Source organism: Lycorma delicatula, chromosome 11 (genome assembly GCF_047948215.1).
Source record: "Lycorma delicatula isolate Av1 chromosome 11, ASM4794821v1, whole genome shotgun sequence".
Classification (NCBI taxonomy): domain Eukaryota; kingdom Metazoa; phylum Arthropoda; class Insecta; order Hemiptera; family Fulgoridae; genus Lycorma; species Lycorma delicatula.
This window is the reverse complement of record NC_134465.1, coordinates 37,302,240-37,327,761: the sequence shown is the minus strand read 5'-3', so window position 1 is coordinate 37,327,761 and position 25,522 is coordinate 37,302,240. Positions and strand designations below refer to the sequence as shown.

At 29.5% G+C, this 25,522-nt stretch overlaps 1 protein-coding gene across 1 annotated transcript; it reads left to right on the top strand.

Moving 5' to 3' along the window:
• Nucleotides 1–1,506: 1,506 nt before the first annotated feature.
• Nucleotides 1,507–20,918, top strand: LOC142332429 (soma ferritin-like). The gene is made up of 4 exons (XM_075378875.1): nucleotides 1,507–1,595; nucleotides 11,314–11,530; nucleotides 17,303–17,524; nucleotides 20,703–20,918. Exons 1-4 carry the CDS (start codon nucleotides 1,507–1,509, stop codon nucleotides 20,916–20,918), a joined length of 744 nt encoding a protein of 247 aa, XP_075234990.1.
• The last annotated feature ends 4,604 nt before the right edge of the window (nucleotides 20,919–25,522 follow it).

Sequence of the window (25,522 nt, the reverse complement as noted above, 5' to 3'; positions counted from 1 at the left end):
CACAATGAAGGAGAAGATTTTTTGAACAAAATTGTCACAGGGGACTCGACATGGGTCCATTTCAAAACTGAAGAAACAAAATAACAATCCAAACAGGGGATGTATTCTCATTCTCCCAGTAAACCAAAGAAGTTCAAGCGAACCTTCTCCAACAGAAAGTGTATGGCTACTGTGTTCTGGGATAGGAATGGAGTTCGCTTGGTGGAATTCATGGAACGTGGCATGACCATCACTGCAGCCTCATACTGTGTGACTCTTCAACCTCTACGAAGGACAATTCAGAATAAGCGGAAAGGAATGTTGTCATCAGGCGTTATCTTTCTCCATGACAATGCTCGGCCGCACACTGCAGCTGTAACAAAGAAGCTCCTGCAGCGTTTTCGTCGGGAAGTGTTTGATCACCCACCATACAGCCCGGACTTGGCCCCATCCTCCATCCAATTTTCACCTCTTTGCTCACATGAAATGCTGGCTAGGAGGACAACATTTTGGCACAGACATTGAGCTGCAGACCAGCGTAGAAACATGGCTGAAAACACAGGCGGCTCCATTCTATGACAAGGGTATTGGAAAGTTGGTACCGCACTACGACAAATGTCTAAATCAGAGTAGCGACTATGTATAGAAATAGCGTAACTGTGTAAGAACCTGTTACAAATAAAAAATTTTTTATTTTCACATTGGTTTTAATTTTGTGATCCATCGGACCTTAAAAAAAATAACCCTCGTACTCTTGATGTAGTCAGGACAAACAATTTTTAAATAAAATAATGTTTAGTGATATGTTCATGTTATGGCAATCAACACTGTATCAGAGAACAGACTATTGAACACAAATATGGCAGCCCCAAAGTGATTATGTGGCAAGCCCTTTCACAAGATAGACCAATAAGCCAATTTTTCTTTTTTGGAACTACTACAACATCTAGCTAAGTAGATATGTTAAAATTGTATGTAGTGCTTCAAATTTTGAATATGTAATTTTACAGCACTGGACAGGGAGATAATTAGTACCTGACCTTACACTTTCAAACTTGTAATTTTGCTTCCATCATATAGTGTTTAGTGTTGCATAGATGTTGTTTAATACTTGAAACCAAATATTATGGATGCTGTTAAATTTATATGCTTCAATGTATGGAGCAAGAATTAATTGACTATTATTTAGATGTCTGCAGCCAATAAGAATGTCATATCAGATTTCATTAAACATGCCAAAAAGCCTTGAAAATTGTTTTTTTTTCCATCTGGCATTTATTAAAAATGATAAGTGTTCTGAAAATAAAACAGTTTTCTTCATTATCATTTTTTTTTTGGGCGCACAACAAATGTTTATTTATTATTAACACGTGAAAGCAATGATTTTACAATATACAAATAATTTTTAATACATACACCAAATATAAAGATATGTAAGCTAAATAACATAAAATAAAATTAACAAACAAACCACACAATAACAGTTTACAACACATTGATTGCATTCATAATGCAATTAATTGCATTATGAATTTTGGTTATGATAGGATGTCTAGAATACAATTTTCTAAAGCTCAAAGTTCACTAAATGAATTGCTACAAATAAAGATGAGATTGTATTTTGGATGAATGATATTAAAAGCCTTATTGATGGTATACAGTTCAGCACTGTAGACACTTACAGTACCAGGTAGACCAAACACATAAGTTCTATCATTTACAACAAAAGCACATCCAACGCTATGATTCTGTTTCAACCCATCTTATAAACCCATACACATAAGAAATTTTAATTTTCCTGGCTCCTATATATTATTTACTCTTAAAAAACTGAATTTGCAAGTAATGCTAATTTAGCTGAACAAGAAATCACAAATTGTACATTTTGATTTATTTCATTAATTATTTTATTGGTGGAATTTTTACTAAACTTTGAGTAATTAAAAGTAATTCATTCAACGCCCTCAGAACAATGTAACTAATATTTTTTTAATTCATTTAATGCTAAATTCTAACATTTATTAAATATATAAATTTATAATAGTTTATTTCTTAATTTGATTGATAATCTTGGCTTATTTATTTAATCAATAAAATCATAAATTTCTTTTACTACATTTATAAAATAATTAATTAAATGTGTTTGCCACAACAATTTTTTTTTAAACTAGGAGAAAAGGAAATAAATAGAATTTTTTATATTCATTTACATGAATTATGAGATATATAGATTTAAAAAAATAAAATTGTCAAAATAACTTTTATGTACATAATTACTGTTTTTTTACATATAATTTTATACATTAATTATATTTTTATTTTTTAGATGAAGTTTACAGAAGAGAATAGTTTATTTATCAATGAAAGTTAATGAGAAGCGCATAATTTAAATAATAAAAATGTTTTATGGATTACTTACAGATATAATTGAAGAAGTTTTATATTTAATTCTGTAAATAATTCTTGCTAGATAACTGTAAATTTCTTTAAGGACATAATGGAGCCATTTACATTGCACCTTGATGCTTAAAGAAACTGGTTTTTGTAGTAGAACACTGATAATTTCTCAACCCTTCATTGGCAAATGATCCAAAAAAAAATCAATTCAAAGGACTTAAAATAATCAATTATTCCTAAACTGGATGATGCACAACATAATTAAGGATTTCCTATAACCCAAAAAAAGTAATCTTGAACAAAGCGTAACACAGAGGTTACTCTTTGTTCGATCATTCTACACGCATCACATTTCCTAAACTTTATAATTTCTTGTTACTATTGTTTCTTTAGAACACTGAATCATGTTCATTTTCTCAACTATTTCTTCGGGAAATATTTTACTGTCTGGTGTTCTGCCATAGAAATCCTCTATTAAAATAAAATTACCCCTTTAACCACTTAATTCCAAAGCTACAAAAAATCTCACATCTCACTACATAAAGCTAGACTGGCACCACAAATTATTTTATTGACAAATTAACTTTCTTCCTAATTCAAATAAAACCAGTATTCCCCAACATTTACAGATTTACTCTTCTGAAAACCAAGTCTTTAGTTGCAGTGTAGAAACAATTTTGTGCTCAGAGAATATCTCTTGCATCAGTCACAATCCCACTCTCAGCTAATGTCTAATTCATATAAAAACTTACCACTGCCATTGAGATCCACTCCATTATATATTAAAACATTCTCTTATCACTCCTGGCAGACAACCTTACATTATCTAACTCTTTTATTTTTCTCTGCTACAATTTCTCCAGTCATAATTATACATATTGTTCAATTTAATTAATTTTCATCAAAATTTAATATTTACCCACCACAAGAACCTCTACCCTTCGACCAGAAGCTGATCAAAATAAGCGTCATCTTTCCATCTCTCACAGTCAGTTTTTATTTGTCTTTGGAGTACACGCAACTTTCCTCTCTTTACTCTGGTTTCAGCACGAAAATCTCAATGAACAGTGAAGATTGTACTTTTCAACTTATGAGCATTTTACAGTATGCAATCTATTAGTGCATAATAAAGAAACAATTTCTGATATCACTGTTTACAGGAAAATGCGCAGTATTTGGCACATTGTCCGTATTTTTACCCAGATGTGTTGAGTTTACAACAGTCTGCCTGCTACACTCCAATGCACCACAACAGAAATTATTTACTACTTCAGTACAGTCACTTTTTTATTTTAATCCCTCAAAAATCATGTTGTTATGCCTAGAACCATCCTCAATCTACTCATTATTTTTATATTTTCCTCCCTCAGATGTTGCACCTCATTTAATGACTCATTTTCCAAATCCAAACTACGGATGTCAATTGATATACTAGATCATCCTTTGTTCCCAAGTACCCACTTTTTCAACATATGCTTCATAGCTTCCACTACATTTAACAAATTTCGACCCATTTCAACAATCTTTGTGTATGGCTTTGCTTATCCTGGCCTTGTGAATTTATAAACTTTCTCATTTATCAGTGAAAATAGAACAAAGCAAAAAAAAATTAAACAAGAAATTTCTTTCAAAGTTACTTGTGCATGAACTAATTGCTGATACATACAATCCCTCTTGTTCCATCTTTTTTCAACTCTTATTACTTTTTTAAGTTAAAAGTACATGTCATACTACAGTTAAATTATATTTATTATTAGATAATATTCATAAAAAAAAAAATCATACTGTGACTGATAAAAAGAGAGAAGTTAATCAAACTTCACAAAAATTCATGATATATAAGTACACAGATTTTTATATAAAGAAGTTTTTTTTTTTAATAATATTGTAAGAAACAAATTCATAAGGTCTTTCTTACTTAGATAAGCTCATGCAGTATAAAGAATCATAAGTAACAAGTTTTGATTCCTGTAGACAATTTGTGTTATTTATAGCTAACTATCAATAATTTTCTTAATGTACAATAAGTTTACTTAAATTAATATGTAAATAAATAATGTTTTTCAAAAATGTTTCTTTTTTTTAAATTTCATTAGAATAGCTTCAATAAAAATTGTAAATAATAATTTTATTTTATTTTCAAGATAAATATACTCAAATTCAAAAACATTAATATATTTTAATATTATTATCGCTAAATAGCTTTGAATGTGATAATATTGATAAAAACCACTGTATTGTTTTTCAGAAAAAAAAAATGGCAAGTTTAATCAATCTTAATGATATGTAAAACTTTCTAATTTGAAGTCCAATGAATATTCCTTCTTTTAATTATTCATAAATCTGAAGAGGTCTCCACTTTCATGATTTTCTACTAATAACTATTCTAGCAATGTTAGACCATCGCATTATCAACTGATTAAACTTAGCAATTTTTTTTTAGACTGTACATGTAATACACATTCTAGTGTAACCTAGTTTTAAACCATGCAGTAAACCAAAACGATGCAATGAATTTATTTAGTGTAATCCATTCAAGAAAAGACACTAGTAACTTAAAAATGAAGTAAAAATAATTTGTAGTACAAAAGCTATGATAAAATTTTATAATTACCTTAATTCGTCAGACTTCAAAAAAAGTGTTATAGTCATGACACCAAAGAAAGCAGGGGCAGATAAATGTGAAGAATACAGAACAATTAGTTTAACTAGTCATGCATCAAAAATCTTAACTAGAATTCTATACAGAAGAATTGAGAGGAGAGCGGAAGAAGTGTTAGGAGAAGACCAATTTGATTTCAGGAAAAGTATAGGGACAAGGGAAGCAATTTTAGGCCTCAGATTAATAGTAGAAGGAAGATTAAAGAAAAACAAACCAACATACTTGGCATTTATAGACCTAGAAAAGGATTTCGATAATGTAGACTGGAATAAAATGTTCACCATTTAAAAAAAATTAGGGTTCAAATACAGAGATAGAAAAACAATTGCTTACATTTACAGGAACCAAACAGCAACAGTAATAATTGAAGAACATAAGAAAGAAGCTGTAATAAGAAAGGGAGTCCGACAAGGATGTTCCCTATCCCCGTTTTAATCTTTACATGGAACCAGCAGTTAATGATGTTAAAGAACAATTTAGATTTGGAGTAACAGTACAAGGTGAAAAGATAAAGATGCTACGATTTGCTGATGATATTGTAATTCTAGCCGAGAGTAAAGAGGATTTAGAAGAAACAATGAACGGCATGGATGAAGTTCTACGCAAGACTATCGCATGAAAATAAACAAGAACAAAACGAAAGTAATGAAATGTAGTAGAAATAACAAAGATGGACCACTGAATGTGAAAATAGGAGGAAAAAAGATTATGGAGGTAGAAGAATTTTGTTATTTGGGAAGTAGAATTACTAAAGATGGACAAAGCAGGAGCGATATAAAATGCTGAATAGCACAGGCGAAATGAGCCTTAAGTCAGAAATATAATTTGTTTACATCAAAAATTAATTTAAACGTCAGGAAAAGATTTTTTAAAGTATATGTTTGGAGCGTCGCTTTATATGGAAGTGAAACGTGGACAATTGGAGTCTCTGAGAAGAAAAGATTAGAAGCTTTTGAAGTGCGATGCTATAGGAGAATGTTAAAAATCAGATGGGTGGATAAAGTGACAAATGAAGAGGTATTGCGGCAAATAGATGAAGAAAGAGTCATTTGGAAAAATATAGTTAAAAGAAGAGACAGACTTATAGGCCACACATTAAGGCATCCTCGAATAGTTGCTTTAATACTGGAAGGTCAGGTAGAAGGAAAAAATTGTGTAGGCAGGCCACGTTTGGAATATGTAAAGCAAATTGTTAGGGATGTAGGATGTAGGGGGTATACCGAAATGAAACGACTAGCATGAGATAGTAATCTTGGACAGCTGCATCAAACCAGTCAAATGACTGAAGACAAAAAAAAAATACCTTAAAACAATTTTAATAAAGTTTGTTACTGTTATATTAAATTTCGTCAAGTAAAACAGAAAAATATTTGTTATCTCAATGTTACTCGTATTTCTTCAACATCCAATAAGCTGCTGTCTCTTGAGCTATTGTCATTGTTTCCCAAATTTATCACAATATTTTCCACACAAACTGTATGCTTCCTATGTTTTTCCCTTCTTTAATTACATATTGAATAAATTTTTCGAAGCATAACACCTGACAATAAAATTTTTACATCATTTAACCTAAATTTGGTGTTATTACTCCCAATATCGGCTGTGACTTTTACCCATAACAATTCTATCGGGTTAAAAGTGGAATGGTATAGAGAAAGATGCAACTTGGACACAATTTTTTGATTTTGCTGTTTCATCTGTTTTATGAGTATATTTTTGTTTAACTATTTTATTATTTTTTTTAAATTTTACTTTTAACATGTCTTCGGTGTAGGCGATTTTTTTCAATTTTAACAAATCGACAATCTGATTTTGGGTCAAAGCGTTTAGGAATTTTTCAGTCAATCATACGGCGCATTATCCATTATTATGATGAAACCTTCAGCAACAATTTCAAAATTTTTAAACCACTGCATAAAATTTTTGCTTCCTACTGCGTTACTATTAGTCGTTTACCTTTCCCCAGCCAAGGTTTTACCCCAGTAAAAGGTTTTACCTTTCATAGAAGTGTCTTTTGCACTCAACATTTCTTTTTCCACTCATACCTTTTCCCGCACATGTCCCGCATTAACCCAAGTTTCATCTAGATAGTAATTTGTCTTACTCTCTTCATGAAATCGCTTAATTTCTCTTAAATATTCCCTACGCCATGAAATAATATCTTCGCATTCAATCAATAAAGAATTTTTTTTAGACATGAAACGAAAATTCAATTCTTTTCAAACACGATACTTCCAGAAATATTCGGCAATTTAGAATCGGTATTCACGGCATTTAACATTTTGTTCAAGTTAGAAAACTCGTTATTGAAATAAAACGAATTAACTTTTACGCTGATAGCGGTTTTACTAAGATCGCCCAACTTTTCAATCGTTTTCGCACCCTTTCGAATCCTTTTATGGCTGACATGTCTACCAATTTTGTATTTCTTGATATGTACCATATCAATTTTGTGTTTCTTTATTATATTAAAAATTAAGTTGCTGATAATTTTTTTCGGAGCTACAATACGTGAGCTGAAAGTTTCCTGTGAGCAAGGAAGCGTCCTGCTGGTAATACGCGAAACGTCGTTACTCTGGCGTCAGATGCTCTACGAAGGGTTAGAAGATATCGGTAATGTAACGAACGCGCTCTGTTCACTGTTTCTGTAAAAAAAATGGGTCCAATGATTCTCATCTCCGACACAACGCACCACACTCCAATCTCTACATCATGCAGCGGTAGCTAGAATATTTTTCATGGGTTTTTGACAGGCTAATATCGCGAATTAACGTAGCAACTCTGGTGAAACCATCCCTCGTCTGTCATGAAGTAGAGGTTTGGATCGAGTAAACCACCTTCGATTTCCTGCAATAGCCACATGCAGTACTGTACACGTTTATTGCTCTACAGGCACTAACTCTGGCATACCATCATAATTTTTGGCTTCAGGTTCAGATCCTTTAGGATGCACTGCAGTGTTGTTCTCAACGTTCCCGTCTGTTATGACAGACGCCTCTGGGACTTAGTAGAGCTGTACAACATCTCGAGCTGCCGACTATCTAACTTCTGCATCAATACTCACACAGGTGAGTATTGATGCTTCTTATCAAGCACAGATCCTGTTCGTTCAAACTTCTTTTTGAGTTTGTATATGGATGGCTTATCGGGTGGATTACTGTTGAGCTGAGGAATTTTTCTTGCACTCTTTTGATCGATCTGCCCTGTGCGCAATATTCATTGACGATGAAAATTCTGGCATCATTCGACAGCGGCGTATTCATATGTGTGTAAAGGTATTTGCTTTATCTCAACTACATTTACTTGACAGCTACAAATCGTGCCCCCCTCAGGTGCTTGTTGCTATATTGATTATACTAACGCTTTTCGGTTTCTCCTCTCCCATGTCCGGTTCGGTTTATTTTGGGCCACCCAATATTATTCTAACAAACTATTATTGTCATTTTTATAACAATAATATAGGTTAAGAATAAATTAAGATTTGCCATAGGCAAATCTAGTAAATCTATTAACTTAAATAAGATAAGGATCCTAAATAAGGTATTTCCAAATTTCATCAAAGTAAGAGCTGAGGCAGCAATTATAAACAACATCTTTAATTATTTGCTTCATATATTATAATTTTAGCCTGTGCATACAGTTTTTATTTTCTTTACTAATCTCCTAACTAAATTATTTGCATTAGTTGTTCATTTTTAATTTATCAATCCTGCTGATTTTCAGCAATATTCCAAAACACTTTGTTGAAAAGCAATGCTGTTGCATTTCTAGCATTCATGTTATCTATGTTAAGCTGCTACGCAGTGCTTGATACTTTGAAAAAATGTTTAAATATCTTTATAATTCCTATAACAATGTATGATAGTAAATTTCATTTTTCTATAAGGCCCTCATTTTTCTTAAACTTTTTTTAATATCTAATTAACATCACTTATTCTTTGTAAGTTTACTATCTAAGTACAAAATCATTCAACTTCTGTTACATAATACCTGTTTACCATAATATGGAATTAATTCTTTAAATAGTCTTATGATGTAGTGTTTACCATGCTGTCTACCTGATCAATTGGTTAAGGGTTAAAATTGACAGCCACTTTTCTCCAAGATTTCATTTTCCATGATAAAAAAGATGCAGGAGCCAATTAATAAATTAAAATAAATATAAAACAACCATTATCTTACCCTGTTTTGTACTTATTTATTTTCAAATTACCTATTTCTCCAGTCAGTTAGTTTCTGCTATTTAGTACTTCATCTTAAGTTTCCATTAAAAGGAATATCGTCATTCATGTTTCTTTTTCCAATAAAATTCTATTATCTAATTGTTAAAGCTTAAATAAGAGGTTATTAAAAAATAAATGATTTTCTGTATACTGTAAGTCAACTAAATTAGCCTTCAGAAAGCAACGTTTCATATATAACAGTCTAGTCAAATTAAAAATGGACTTTTGTATAACATTTATTAGTAAAGAATAAAATACAAAACATATTTATTGTTTTTCTATGGGTCCTGAAGTTCAACAAATTTTTCCCAGTTTGGGGAGCTTGTGGATCCTTTATAAGAAGTTTGAAGACATGTTTCGAGCTAATTGTGAACGAACTTCTCTACTTCATTGTCGCTCTAGAATCAATATCCTTCCACTACCTCCTTCAATGACCTAGACAAAAGGACGCAGGGGGATTAATCTAGACTGTACAAGGGGGTTGTTCTAAGGTTTTCCAAAGCATTTCATCTTGTTTATCCCGATTGCTGAGTGAGGTCTGGCCACATTGATTCTTATCAAAGAATCACATCTTTGATAAGCTGATTTTGTTTCTGAAGGGGGCTCTATATATAAAGATAACTCTTACCAATTAAATGTAGAAAAAACCCACCGGGTTGGTCTAGTGGTAAATGTATCTTCCCAAATCAGCTGATTTGGAAGTCGAGAGTTCCAGCGTTCAAGTCCTAATAAAGTCAGTTATTTTTACACGAATTTGAATACTAGATCGTGGATACCGGTGTTCCGTGGTGGTTGGGTTTCAATTAACCACACATCTCAGGAATGGTCGAACTGAGACTGTACAAGACTACATTTCACACTCATACATACTACCCTCATTCATCCTCTGAAGTATTATCTGAAAGGTAATTACCAGAAGGTAAACAGGAAAAAAAGAAAAAGTTAAATGTAGAAATTGAAATGGGAGCCGGTCCCTGTGGTGCAAGTGGTATGTTTCTGCCTTTCATCCGGAGGTCCCAGGTTTGAATCCCAGTCAGGCATGGCATTTTTACACACACTACAAATCATTCATCTCATCCTCTGAAGCAATAACCAATGGTGGTACATTTAAAGTTAAATGTAGAAATTGAAATGGGAAAAGCTAAAAGAATTTTTCTTACTTTAAATGATGTAGAGGTAGGTTTAAATGATGGTAGAGACCTTTATGTTTAATCATAACTTGAATAAAAATAAAGAAAAGGCATAATATTTTGTTAAATTATACATGTTTAATATATACAACATGTTGTATATTTTGTTTAATAACATGTATAAATTATTGTGCATAATGATCCAAAACAAAACATATTCAACCTATGACAGCTTATTGTTATGGAATCCTTTTTATCTATATCATAAAAATTAATGAAATTCAGAAATGTTTCAACATCTTTAAAGTTACAGCTTTTTATTTAAATTTTACTGTAGAAAAAGGAAAGGTAAAAATTTACAAAGAAAAAACTTCATTTGGATCTAGTTTATTTTATTTACTATAATGCTTTTAAGAATTAAATGTAAGTAAAATTTACATATAATATAGAATAAATTACAGAATTAATTTATGTAGTAAATTTCAATATTATTCATATAAAATTTTAATTATAATCTAAATTATTAACAAAAATTTGTTTTGTAATGCAGATGTATTTAAATTCATAAGAATAAGAAATAAAACAAAAAATCTATTTTCTAAATACAATAACAGAATTTAGCTAATCTGTTTATTTATTTATGAAGAATGGAATTTTTAACCTATAAAATTACATTTTGTAATTAAATGTTCTAATGGAATTACACATTTAAATTTTAAATGATAGATTTGTTTTTAAAAAATTGTATTTGGTTATATTATTATCAATATTAACTGCATTTTTATTTATTTTAATATATAATGTTAAATCTATTAAGGCAGAAAACTTTGATCTATAAATTAATGATAAATAATTTTATTGAAGGATATACTTATAAAGGTAATATAAATTTTAATAATTCAGTATTTAAATATAATGGAAGATATTTCTTTAAAAGTAACACACCACCTCTATCAAAAAGAGATTCCAATTATCAAAATGAAAACCCTCCAAATAATTCTAATAAAAATTTAAAACCTACCAGTATAAAAAAAGGGTATAAAAGTATCGTACGCCATAATTATCATCCGTCTGTTGATGAGGCTATTAATAAACAAATTAACATGGAGTTGTACGCAGCATATTGGTATACATCACTAGTAAGTATATTAATTAGTATTATTGTTTTTTTATTTTTTTTTTATTTTAGCACAATCTGTTTTAATCTAGGATAGACTTATTTTCCCGTAAATAATGCCAAATTTTCCAAATCTATGAAATATATCCCTTTGAATTTACAGAAATGCATATGATTTATGGAAAAAAATGAAAATATTTTCCCTCTTGTAACTATAGTCTTGTGCTCAATTACAGTTACCTTACTTGTTTTTTCTGTAATAAATTAATTTTTAGAGTATGAAAAATGCAAAATCTGATCGCCATGCAAACCTGCAACCTTTTAGAAGAAAGAAATAGAAATAAAAAAGTTATTTATTTTAACAATAGTAGATCCTGCTCATTTTGATTAGAGCTAATAAATTGAGCTTTATAATAGAATTGAATTAAAATAAATATTACATTAAAGACAAAATTTGTTGTACAAGATTTGGCTGCTGCCAAAAGTAAACATACTGCTGTTTCCATGTACACCAGACATTACTCATGATGGCTGTTGGTGATGGACAAATAATACATCACCATGTTTTTTAAAAAAAGAAAAATTTATAAATAAAGTGTCTGATGGTATAATAATAAAGAAAATTCTATAAAAAACAACGAAGATAAATTATATTGAAAGTGTACTTCAGTTTAGATTAAGAGTACAAATTCAAGTGCGGTAGGTCAAACCGAATCAAAATTGTCATCTCTTACACTAAAAAAATGCCAGAAATATAAAAAAAACTTGCTATAAACTTTGACCATTGCTCTGCAATAACTAATTTGGGAATTTTATAATGTAAATGAAACATAATTTTCTACAGCCTTCTCTTAAATCCTCTTTAAATGAAAAGGAAACAGGAACTAAAAATTAAAAAACACGATTCCCAAAAAAAATTTGCTCTTTTATATAAGATAGTTACTAATATAGGATAATAAGTGTGCAGGTGACAATTTTACATACAGTACAATTTTTTAAATTTATTTAAACATTTTAGAGTATTTCTAAAATGGTGGGTTAGCTATACTTTTCGGATTCTACTTGTAAAAGTAAACAAAAAATGATGAAAAATTTCCATTTTTCCTTTGTTTTCCCCTATGCCATTTTGTTATTTTTATATAAAAATTTATATTTCAAGTTCAGATAGAGGAATCACATTAATACTAACACTAAACGTCTACATTTGGGCAAGAAAAAGTGCTTTTATACCCATGACAATGCACCTCCACACATCTTCTGTTATTGCTGCTAAAATTCATGAACTCCGCTTTGAATTGTTTCCATATACACTATATTCATCAGATTTAGCTTTGAGTGATTACTTCCTGTTCCCAAATTTGAAGAAATTGCTTAGTCGGTGAAGATTTGCCTTGAATGACGAAGTCATAGCTGAAACAGAAACCTGTTTTCCAGAGCTTGAGAAATCATATTTTACTGAAGGATACATAAGTTGGAAAAGCAATGGACAAGTGTATTACTTTAAAAGGTGACTATGTTTAAAAATAAAAAACAAATTTGATAAGAAATTTTGTGTTTTCTTTCTTAGGCCGCGAACTTTTAAAACCACCCTTGTACATGCATACATCCTAAATACATTACACTCCTTTTTGGGCAGTCGTGTAAAAAATCAGATTTAAAAGTATGAGAAAAGTATAAGAGTTATATAAAAAAATTTTGGTTTTAAATTGAGAAACTTTGAAACAGTTTCTAGCTGGAAGAAAATTGAGAGCAACTCTTACATTATTTGCAAAATATAAAAAGATGTAGATATAATGGTAGGCCTATTTTACAGAATGATGAAATACACATTTCATTCCCACAAAAGGTTGTTGCCTCAGGATGACAACAAAAGTCATCAAATAAATATATTTTATTTATTAATTATTACTTATTACCCAGAATTGAATAAAAAAAAGTTCATTATCATTAATGCTGGTGGGAAGGAAGATTTTTATATCAAACGCACGAATGTGAAAATGTAAATTATTTTTTGGCTGCCATAAACAGATGGATAAGATCAGCTGTGTAACAGAGAAAAACTGACCCTATCGATAACTTTTAAGATATAGAAAATGAGCCATGCCACAGTACATATAAAATGTGCTAAAATTTCTCAATACATTGCAATGGTTAATAATATATAGTGAAATCATTTGATTAGTTCAAATGAAACTGGCAGTGACAATACTGAATTAGTTAGTAATATAAAAAATGGTTCGTTTATCTAGCTTGAAGAAATGTAACAAATTTAGAATATAAATATGTAATTTACATTAATATGAATATTAGTAATTATAGTATTCAGTAGGGTTGTAAATTTCAACCAGAATACAGTAAGGTATTGTATTTATACATAAAGTTCTGCTTATGTTGAAAGTAAATAAACCTGAGAAACTATGTTCATATTTATTTAATTTGAGACACCTAATACTCCAGTTTAAGCAATATATATTAATTACATAAAAATTAAGCAAATGTAAATAGAATAAATTATTTTAGAAATGATAAAGAAAATAGAAGTTTATATTTGTAAAATGCACGAAAATACAATGTATTTAGCTAGTACATAACAACCTACTAGTCCCAAATGCATTTTTAGCAGCCATTCAATGTAATCTATTAGGGATTTAAAAATTTTTATTTGGAATGACTATATTTTAAATAGGTAGCAGAACCTTATATAGGCAACTCATATACTAGTTTGGCTTTTTGTGTGACTCTCCCAACCCTTTGGCTATTTAATAGAATACTGGACAGTTTTACATGCACCCTACCGGTCCCTCAATAAAGAAGTGGGTGCTCTACAACTCCTAGAATGTGCCAACATTACCACATTTGTGGGTTAACCTATTCAAAAATAGAATAAAATATTATCAAAGGAGTGGGAAGCGGCAGTGAATGATCAACTCTCTATCTATATCAATAGAAATAGTTGTCCAACCTCTGGAAACAATTTAAAGTAATAAATGTATTTTAAATATCTGAAAGAAAATCACTCTAAACCAAAATACTAGAAGTAAGAAAATAAACATTTCATCAGTTCCTGCTGAAATACTTAGGTGTAAGGAGTTGGTTGTTAGATGATACTTAACTTAGACCTCCCACAGATATAGCGATTAATTAACTATTCATTTTCTGTTTTGGATAATTCAACAGTGCCAATTATTCTACTTGTTGAAATATCCACAACAGAAAATGAATAGTTAATTAATCACTAAATCTGTAGGAGGTCTAAGTTAAGTATCAACAATGCCAATTATTCTATTTGCCAATCTCCATGGAGGAGTGGTAGTGTCTTGGCCTTTCTTCTGGTGGGCCTGGGTTTGAATAACAGTTAGGCATGGCATTTTTCATACGCTACAAATTTCTATTTGGGCTAATGACCATAGCGGTTGAGCCTGTAATTTCATAAAAAAAAATTATTCTATTTATCTATATATTAGTAGCGTATGAATACATTATAAAAATGAAACTGTTTACAGCCAATATGGTGAATGTGTAGGAAGTGAAGTAGTGATTTTGTGAATCTTGGAAAGCTGAGTAAGAATACGATCATATAGACCAGTGGCTGAGCGTTCAGAAAATTTTTTAAACTGGTGTATTAACTGGTTCTTACGACCTGTGTTGGCTACACAGGATGGTAAGAAGTAGAGCGCCAATGCTGAGCAACTCTCTTATACAGGAGAGCATCTTCAATTATGTTTTAGTTCAATTGCGAGTTACAAATAGTAGATATATCTTAATTTGCAACTAGTCATTCTTCTGGTCTGACTGGTCTCCTCCAATTTGTACCCATTTCATCATTTTACTTTTCATTTTTTATAGTAAAATATATTTTGAAGTTTTCCCTTGACATCTGTAAGTATTTGAAAAAGCTATTAGGATATCTTCAGAAACTGCAGTATAAACAATGATATTCACCATGAATATCATGACTTAATTGGACGTACTAAGAATTTTCTTTTTATTCCACTGAACACTAAAAGAAACATCTGAAAAAAAGGAGTAGGATGTCTTTTCTGCTCTGAAGATTTTGTCCTGCCAGTAGAAGAAAATTTGAGTGGTAATTATTGCATTTAAAGTGTAGATATAAAGTGAAATTCAATTTTCTAAATCAGAATTACTGGACAGTTTTACACACATCCATAAAGAAGCACGTGCTCTATAACTCCTACAATGTGCCAACATTACTACATTTGACAGAGTTTCTGTCATAAAATCTTGAAAAAGGTTTTGAGGATTTCCTCTTAACCATCCTAATCTGGTTCAGGTGAAAGTGAATATTTGGAGTGTTAAGAAGACATACAGAGAAACTTAGAAGGACACTGAAAAACAATCTGAAACATTTTTCGCGACCATTTAGGAGACCCGAAAGTATGCAGCGGATAGGTCTCTAGGACACAGAGAAAAAAGCACATAAGAAAACATTTAAGTGCAACCCTCTCACTTATCTTTTGTTTAAAGAAGAAATAAATTCTTAAGACAATATATAGCAAGTCCAATCAAATGATGATATAAAGTGAGAAGGGTGGAAGTTGCTGTACCTTTAAGTTTTCAGTTTCTACAAACAGTTTTAATTGTACCATTTTAAACCAAGATAACCATATCAATCTAAAGGTGGCTATATTGAAAAATGGTATATCTAGTTATAATTTCAAAATGTGAAAGTATTTCTGTAAACATAGATTGTTAAAAAAGTACTGCAGTTATTTTTCTGACTTCCTGTTGTACAATATACCCTGTGAATTAAAAAAAAACAAGCCTCTTTCAAGTGCCTTTTGCTAAATAATATTTTTTAATCAAAATAAAGTGCAGCAGTTAAGCCCAATCAAATTTAAATCTTCAAGATTGTTAAGATGATTTCAGTAATTTTTTATTTAACACTATTATTATGGCTGTGAAAGATTATTTTATTCTGCTACCAGCAGGTGTGAAACTGCTGATGATAATCAAAACCAGAATATCTCTTTATTTGGTTTCACCAAATTTGATCAGGTTCACTATTCTGGCAACCTTAAACAATAAACAGTAAGTTAAACAGATTTTACAGCAACATAAAGGTTGAAAATAACCACTCCATTCAAGGTTTCCATTCCAACCATTGACTGGCAAACCAGAATAAATGATTTTTTAAGAAGCTTGGGGAATTTGACTTTTGATTTTTTTAAGAATGGTTGGGTCTATCTAGGGAGATAGCCCCAACCATTATTGTTATCAACTCTAGGAATACTCAGATTGAACAGTTCTTATCTTGATCAAATGTATTAATACTGATGTTAAGATGAAATTGTATTGATCTGATTTAGGTTTTCTCAGTAATGCATCCAGGCAAATGCTATGGCAGATCCTTTTTTTACACGTACAGAATAGATTTATAATGTATTATTAAGTACTTATAAGAATAAAAAAATTATTTATTCATGAATATTGGAACTGCTGAGGACCCTGGCTGTCCTTTTGAGGACCACAAAGATTCAACTTACTAACAGTTCTTTTCAATGCCAACAATATTCAAGCTAGTTCTTTGTACTCTTTGATGATGGATTAATAATTCTCAAAATGAATAAAAAACTAAGCCTTAATAAAATAGTCTGCATAAAACAGGAACATGAATATTTTAACCATTTCACTGCTGTTTTAAGAAAATTTGTTTAAATATTTTTTGAAGAACAGTTTTTTAACTTTGATCAATTCAGTTTATTTTTTAAAAAAATAGCAAATAAAAAAATTATATTATTTACTCTACATTCATTTTTATATGATTTTTTTTTAGGAATATTATTTTAATCGAGATGATATGGGGTTACCTGGTTTTGTTCAATTTTTTAAAGAAGCAGCTGCTGAAGAATTAGTCCATGCTAAAAGTTTTATGACATTTCAAAGAAAAAGAGGTGGAAGAATTAGATTTTATCATTTGGAACCTCCACCAGAAGCTGAATGGAGTGCAGCATGTGCAATAGCAGAAAGTATAGAGCTCGAAAAACAAGTTACAAGAGTATGTTAATTTGTTGACTTAATGCTATCATTAAGTATATATTATTATAGTGGTATCACAGACAAAAATCAGCTGGAGATGGGACTGCAAATAAAACTTTCTGAAATTCAAGAGAATATTACTCTTATAAATACTACACTTGAATTCATTATTATCTCATTGAAATCATATCTTGACACTGATGCTATACAATGTAAATGTATGCACTTGTATTGTAAAGTTAACTTGTTTGCATAAATTTATGCTAGTAATAGATACACCACAGTATTATAAATAAAATACAGTATAACACTTAACAAAAGAGTCAATCATATTTATAATTTTTATTGTGCTATACATCAATTTCTAACATTAAATATCATATCAAACGTGCAGAAGTGAACGACACAATGCAACATTAATTGAAAGCTTTACATAGAACAAATAAATCTGCTAATAACAATAAATTAATTAAATAAAAGTGCAAAACAATAGACAACAAATTTTATTTTAAAAAGTTAAGCACAGTTCATTAATACAATAGCTGCTGTGTTCCAACATACAGTAAAGCTTTAAAGTTAGTTTACAGAAAAGCAATGCACACACAGTAAAGTGATTTATACTAATTAAAAATATCTGTTGCAAGTTGAAAACTTCTGATAAAGAAATAAAGCTGGACCCTAATAAAATTGAAATTAAGCCAAAAACCCACAATACATGACATGAGAAGAAGGTTAAAAGGTCAGAGAAATGAAATTCAGATGATATACCAACAAACGAACTAGAAAATGAAACAAACCTCCAAAGAATTATTTTGTAGCAGTGAGGATTTTACACATAATCCCTTAAAAATCAGTGTATTTTTATTTTACATGAAAGTGACATTACTATGAACAATTTTGAACTGATCAGCTCATGCTACAACAAATTATTTTTCCTTAAAACAATTTAAAAATAAAAAACAGGCTTAGGGTTCCTTATGGATTATTATTGCATATTAATTCTAATATGCATATTAATTCAAGCTAATCATAGTGCAAAAGAAGCAGCTTTGTTGCATATCATTTTATTCCATTAGATAAACTTTCATAATATGTTTATTACAATTGTTGTATCATTTAATTTCAATAAGATCAATAATTTAAGTTTTAACAGTTTCTAAGTGTTATCAGTTTTTCTGAAGAAATAATTGATCTTTTCCTACCTTCTTCTCAGATTCTTGTACTAGTATTAATGTTGGTGGGTGTCTATGAGATGGTTAGCAAATATTGATTCTATGTTATTGTACAGAGCTTTTAAGTTATTTATTTAAAACATGATCTTTATTTAAAACTACATTCTAAAACAATGTGTTGTAGAACAGTTAGGTTTTTAAATTCCAGGTTGATCTAGTGGTAACCCACCGGGTTGGTCTAGTGGTGAACGCATCTTCCCAAATCAGCTGATTTGGAAGCCGAGAGTTCCAGCGTTCAAGTCCTAGTAAAGCCAGTTATTTTTACATGGATTTGAATGCTAGATCATGGATACCGGTGTTCTTTGGTGGTTGGGTTTCAATTAACCACACATCTTAGGATTGGTCGAACTGAGAATGTACAAGACTACACTTCATTTACACTCATACATATCATCCTCTGAAGTATTATCTAAACGGTAGTTACCGGAGGCTAAACAGGAAAAAGAAAAAAAGGTTGATCTAGTGGTGAAGTTGTCATCGCAAATCAGCTGATTTCAAAGTTGAGAGATCTAAGGTTTAAGTCTGCCTTTACTAAGCAGTTACTTTTATATGGATTTGAATCATGGTGTTCTTTGATGGTTGGATTTGAATTAACCAAACATTTCAGGAATGGTCGACCTAAGACTGTACAAGACTACATTTCATTTACATTCATATATATCATCCTCTGAAGTAATACTTTATGGTTCTGGAGGCTAAACAGAAAAAAAAGGAACACTGGGTTTTTATTTGGTGATTGTGTTCCGTGTGTAATGATTTACTTTGTTTATTATTCTGATAGCTATATTATATTCATTGATGTTTTACATTTTTTGTAATATTTTCTTTAATCTTATTTTATGTGATGTAAGTTAAGGGGTGTATACTTGTTATTTACTGTACAAAATTATAAAGCATATAAACATTGGTAACAAACTTGATATTCAACTCGCATAAAAAAAAGACCAAATACTGACCACTTAAAATTATAAACATAAAAATTACTTGGGTAAATATTAAAGAGGTATGCCTTAACGTTAACATAAATAACCAATAATAAATGATTACTATTGCATGATCTTGACTTCTTTAAAGGATTGATTGTAATGTTATTTTTTAAAAATTCAATTATTAATAATAATAATAATTTTAACTATAATTTTGATATCAGATTTATACTGAAAATAATCACAATAATACATTGTAAACAGTTCTAGGGGAAAATTTGAAGAAAAGCCATTTCCACTGCAAATTAGATTGACATTAGGTAAATGCAATAAAAAATGTTAGGTTATATAATTCTTAAAAAAACTGTTAACTTATTATTGAGTGATATTTTGGTAGTTCAAGAAGTCAGACTTCAAAGTTCTGAAAATTACTGTTTACACTACATATTTACAAGTAAGTCAGTACATTGAGAATTGACTCTGATGAAACTTTATAAATGGAATGCCTAATGTTTTACTTAATTTTCACCATAAATAGTAGTCTGTTGAGGTTGAAGTAGCCAGAATTGTGTAACTTTCCCAGTGAAGCCAATAAAAAATATGCAACTCTGGCTGGTTGTATGTAAATAAAGACAAATATTCAGTTCAATTCCCAGAATTTGTGATTTGTATAATACCTACATGAAAAACTGTTTATCCATATACCCAAGTAATCCAAATAATGCATTACTTGTTTGTAAGAGAGTTTACAATATAAATTCACACAGCACTACTAACTCTTCTGTAGTGTAATTCAATGACTAATTAGTAGAAGTACTATGTTTATTTTTTTGTAACCCTTACCATTGTGATGCATATAAAACTCTACCATAACCAATCTTTCTCTTGTAGTAATGATGTTCATAAATAAAATGTATAAGGAACAAAATAATATTGGATTTAATTTCATCTTAATTTTGGTAGTCTGCATCCAGATTTCCATCAGGTGTGACATTATCTAAGGAGAGGTTGCCTAATTTATGAACATTTTATTTTTCAGAGTATAGAAGATATAGCAACATTAGCAGCAGAAAATAATGATCATCATTTGAATGATTTTTTATGTGGAGAATTTTTAATAGAACAATATCAAGGAATTAAAGATTTGGCAGATTTACTTTCAAGAGTTAAGCGTGCAGGACCTAACTGTGGTCTAATTATAATTGATGGGGAACTTTTAAAAAAATATGGGAACAAAAAATCAGAAAAATGTTAACATCATTAATTAATAAAATTCAAGATGATAAAAATATAATTTAATGTTGAATTTTTTTCATACTTTATATTAATTTCAATGATGGAATGTTTGGTAACTTTATTTATTTCTTGAATGAAAGGATGTGAATCAAAGGATAAATTTATAAAATCATTTTTTTTTTACTATATATATATATATACACTTGTATACATACTGTTAATGAAGTAAAGAGACTGTCTCTCTACAGAACATCTCAAGAAATGATCTAATACTAAAAAATACATTTTTTAGATCACTTTAGAATCTACCTTTGAAAAATATTAAATTGCCACCAATTTATGTCAACATTTTTATTTTGCAATACTCTTTAAAATGTCGTAACCCTACTCTTTTTTTTTTGACTTGAGCGGCTTGAGAGTTAAGTGGTTTCATGCCAAAACTAAATCATATTTTTGGTAGTACCATTTACAAATTTTTCACAATATTTGATTTCCGCTAGGATTATCATAATTGATTTGAGAGTTATTTTCTGCCCTTCCAACATTTGTAGTTTACACGTTTTGTACGTTTGAGAATGTAGTACCTCCATTCTCAAAACTACTTTTACACTACAGTGTTAGAAAATAACACTCACATCAAGCATTTATAAAATTCTATCTTTCTTTGTTTAACAGAAGGAAAGTTATTTAGAGGTTTCCCCATATTTCATTAAGATATATATATATATATATATACATAAAAAGAATCTATAATTGTCATGGAGATAGATACTCTTTGTAGCAGAGTGGTAACTTCTCGCCCTTTCATCTAATTTATGTGGATTTGAAATCTTTTTATTTTTAAGATTTTAATTTTTATTTTAGGATTTTTCATAAGTGCAAAATTCTTCACATCTAATCTAGTGGCTTCAATTTAATGTAAACCTTTAAGTGTTTTTTTTCTAAAATTTAAAAATATTTATTGATACATGGAAAATTTAATGAAATTATGCTTCCAGAAGATTATTTTGAACCTAGTTGCATGTTTCTTTCATCTATAGAGGTAATGGTGGCAATGTAGTTTTTCTTGTGAAACACCCATCTTGTTCTTTGATATGCGACTGCCTTGAATATGCTCTCCAATTTTCTTGAAATTTCAGAATTATATCTGATTGCCATCATTATGCTATTATAAACAATTACTAATGAGTTGAGGGAAAGTAACTTTTTTTTATTTTAAGATTGTTCCATATGAATTATTTAAAAAAAAAAATTTAAACAGACCTGCAAGAGGAAGTTTCGTAACAAAATAAAATAATTAAAATCAAATAGTAGAATTTGAACAAGCGTAAAAAAAACATACAAGTTAATGTGAGAAGATCATTTAATGAATCAATTGGATTCAAAACGTACTTACTATGTAAATTGGTATATTTACCATTGAGCTTGCTATAAATTTGAACTATATATTAAATAATAGTGATTGAAAAAATTTACTAATAAATTAATAAAATCTTTACTGAACATAATAACCATTTCAAAGGTTTAATAGATAAATATTTAAGTACATATTTAAGTGCAAAATAATTTATGAGTATGGAGATAATTCAGGTTTATTCTAAAGCTCACCAAGAAGATTTTTAATTTTATAATGAAATGAGAAGTAAAAATTGTTAAAGATCATTCTTTAAAATTAATGAAACACCTTCTTTCAATGGCCTTGCAGAGTTAATTGTCAATTCCTTCCTCTGGCAGGAATTGCCAGCCCATCTTAAAAGTATTAGGAAACAACTTAAATAACTGAATAATGCATTCAATCTATGTTGTATTAGTTTAATACGCAGTTTTTGTTAATTTTGCGTTAAAATGTTCACAATATAATAAATTTGATTATGTTGTTTGTAGTTCCTATACAAATTTTTTGTTATTCTGAGTAGAATATATGTCAAATTCGTTTCATATTTAGTACAATCACTGCAGTTTAATTTATATATTTCTGCTTTGCTGTATGATCTCATGTACCCTGTTTGTAATTTTGAAAGCATTACATTTATCTTCTTTTGTGAAAATATTACAAGTTTTGTATGTTTAATGTATGTTAATGTTATGAAATTCTAATGTATATTTTCCCAGCTACACAGACACTATATAGCTGTACATAGTGTTCCAGGATGTATTCGCTGAACTTCATTCAGGACACCAAAATGAGCAAAAAAGTTCATATCAACATAAATTCTACTTTGCTTTGTTTTTCTTCTGGACGCTATTTTGTGGTTTTCAACAAAAGAATTATTTATCACGAACGACTAAACCTACTTTAACTAAATTTGACAAATCTAAGGTTAGGTTCATTTTTTCAAAAAATTTTCTGTTTGTAATTTTGAAAGCATTACATTTATCTTCTTTTGTGAAAATATTACAAGTTTTGTATGTTTAATGTATGTTAATGTTATGAAATTCTAATGTATATTTTCCCAGCTACACAGACACTATATAGCTGTACATAGTGTTCCAGGATGTATTCGCTGAACTTCATTCAGGACACTAAAATGAGCAAAAAAGTTCATATCAACATAAATTCTACTTTGCTTTGTTTTTCTTCTGGACGCTATTTTGTGGTTTTCAACAAAAGAATTATTTATCATGAACGACTAAACCTACTTTAACTAAATTTGACAAATCTAAGGTTAGGTTCATTTTTTCAAAAAATTTTGAAAACATCACTTTCAAAAATTTCAAAATGGTGGTCATCTTCATTTTTTAATTTTCATTATCTTTGTAATTATTTGTTTGATCATCAAATCTTTACTTTTACAAAATTTATTAAACATTTTATTTTGAACAAAATGACATCTTATTTGTAAAACTCCATTGACAAATAATTGAGTTATTGCAGACAATTAACCCGGCAGTACACTTGTATAACATTTTTACCATAATGCAAGGTGATAATTTTATTAATTTACTATTATTATTTATTAATAATTTTTATTACATTTAGTGGAGGAAATAAAAACAGGCAAAAGATTATTAGCTTGCATTACGATGCGCAAGTGTACGGCTGGGTTAATTGTCTGCAATAACTCAATTGTTTGTCAACAGATTTTAACAAATGAGGTATAGATGGGCCCATTTTGAAATTTTTGAAGGTGATATTTTCAAGATTTTTTATTTTTTTAAAACAAGACACTAGTTTTAGATCTGCCAAATTTAACTAAAGTAGGTTTACCCGTTCCTGAAAAATAATTTTTTTGTTGAAAATCACAAAATGGCATACAAAAGGTAAATTAAGCAAAATAGGACTTATATCGATATGAACTTTTTTGCTCATTTTGGTGTTCTGAATGAGTTCCTGAAGTTTGGCAAATATGTCCCAGAACAATCTGTATAATATAATACATAAGGGAGTATGCTAATTTGGTCAATATTTCCATGCCAGGTTTTTTGAGATTCTTCATGTTTCATGAACAACTCTAGAAAAAAAATGCAATTTTAACATTGAAAACTTTTGGAAGGATATAATCATCTGTGGGTATATAACCAATCATATTTCCAACCAAAAACCTGTTTTGGCTGGAAATCTGATTGGATGGGATGATTTGGTTGCAGTTTGGCTCAACCAATAACTTTTATATTGGACACTGATGAAAATTTTTATCTCTTACTAGCCTAGGAGGCAGGGAGATGGAGAAATGACAGAAACTAATAATAAATGTAAATAATGCTTGTTTAATAATAAATGAAATTAATAATTTAATCTTCCTTAGGTAACTAGTAGGATACCTTAGATAGTTACATATGGGAACTACTTTTACAACTTTGATACACCACATGTAAAAGAATGTCTAAATGCACTTTGCGACTGATTAAATTGAGTGTGAACAATGAAGTAGAACATAAAGATGTAATCTAAAGTAAGTTGTATGTATAAAAAATATAGAATAAACTAATGGAAAATAACTCGTGTTTATTTCTTTGTACGGAATGGGAGTTTGTGGCCACTCTGTCAATGGACTGAGAAAAACTTTTTTTAGAAAATTTTAATTCACTATTGATGCATCCATGGAAGGTGGTGACACCAAATTATTGGTAAAAGGATAATTTGCAATACTTATTACATTTCTTGTTTGGTTTTAATAGTTTTTTCAATTCAATTTTATTATTTAGATACTGATTTCAACCTGAATTTTACAGTAACAATATTTATTTTTTTTACGTTAACATAACTGCAATTGTTTATTTAATATGTATTGTTTTATGAACATAATGTATTGTTTTATTTTTACACATCATTGTTATTAATTTTAAGAATATATTAAATAAGTGGTAATGTCAATTATTTAATTAATGATACATTTACTTTGATGTATTTAATAGTCATTGGTGTAGGTACATAAGACATAGTTGTAGTATTTACTGCAAGGAAATGTAAATGGTCAACAGTTCACATTTATTAATGTTTGTAAACTAGTAACACAAGTCAACAAAAAAAATAATAATTTGGAACCGAGGTAGTAGTATGTGAATTAGAAAGTATTTTTTTTTTTTCATCGAATCTTAAAATGAAATCAGTTTTTCTTCATCACCCTCAGATTTTTAATTATGACCCTTTAAAATATTGGGAGAATTCTTTAATAGAATAAA

Bases quoted from the DNA above. Each gene is read 5' to 3' on its own strand.
- LOC142332429 (XM_075378875.1), top strand. From the start codon at position 1,507: ATGAATTTTGGTTATGATAGGATGTCTAGAATACAATTTTCTAAAGCT. The intron at 11,531-17,302 runs GTAAGTATATTA...ATTTTTTTTTAG, and splicing joins CATATTGGTATACATCACTA to GAATATTATTTTAATCGAGA. The intron at 17,525-20,702 runs GTATGTTAATTT...TTTATTTTTCAG, and splicing joins TCGAAAAACAAGTTACAAGA to AGTATAGAAGATATAGCAAC.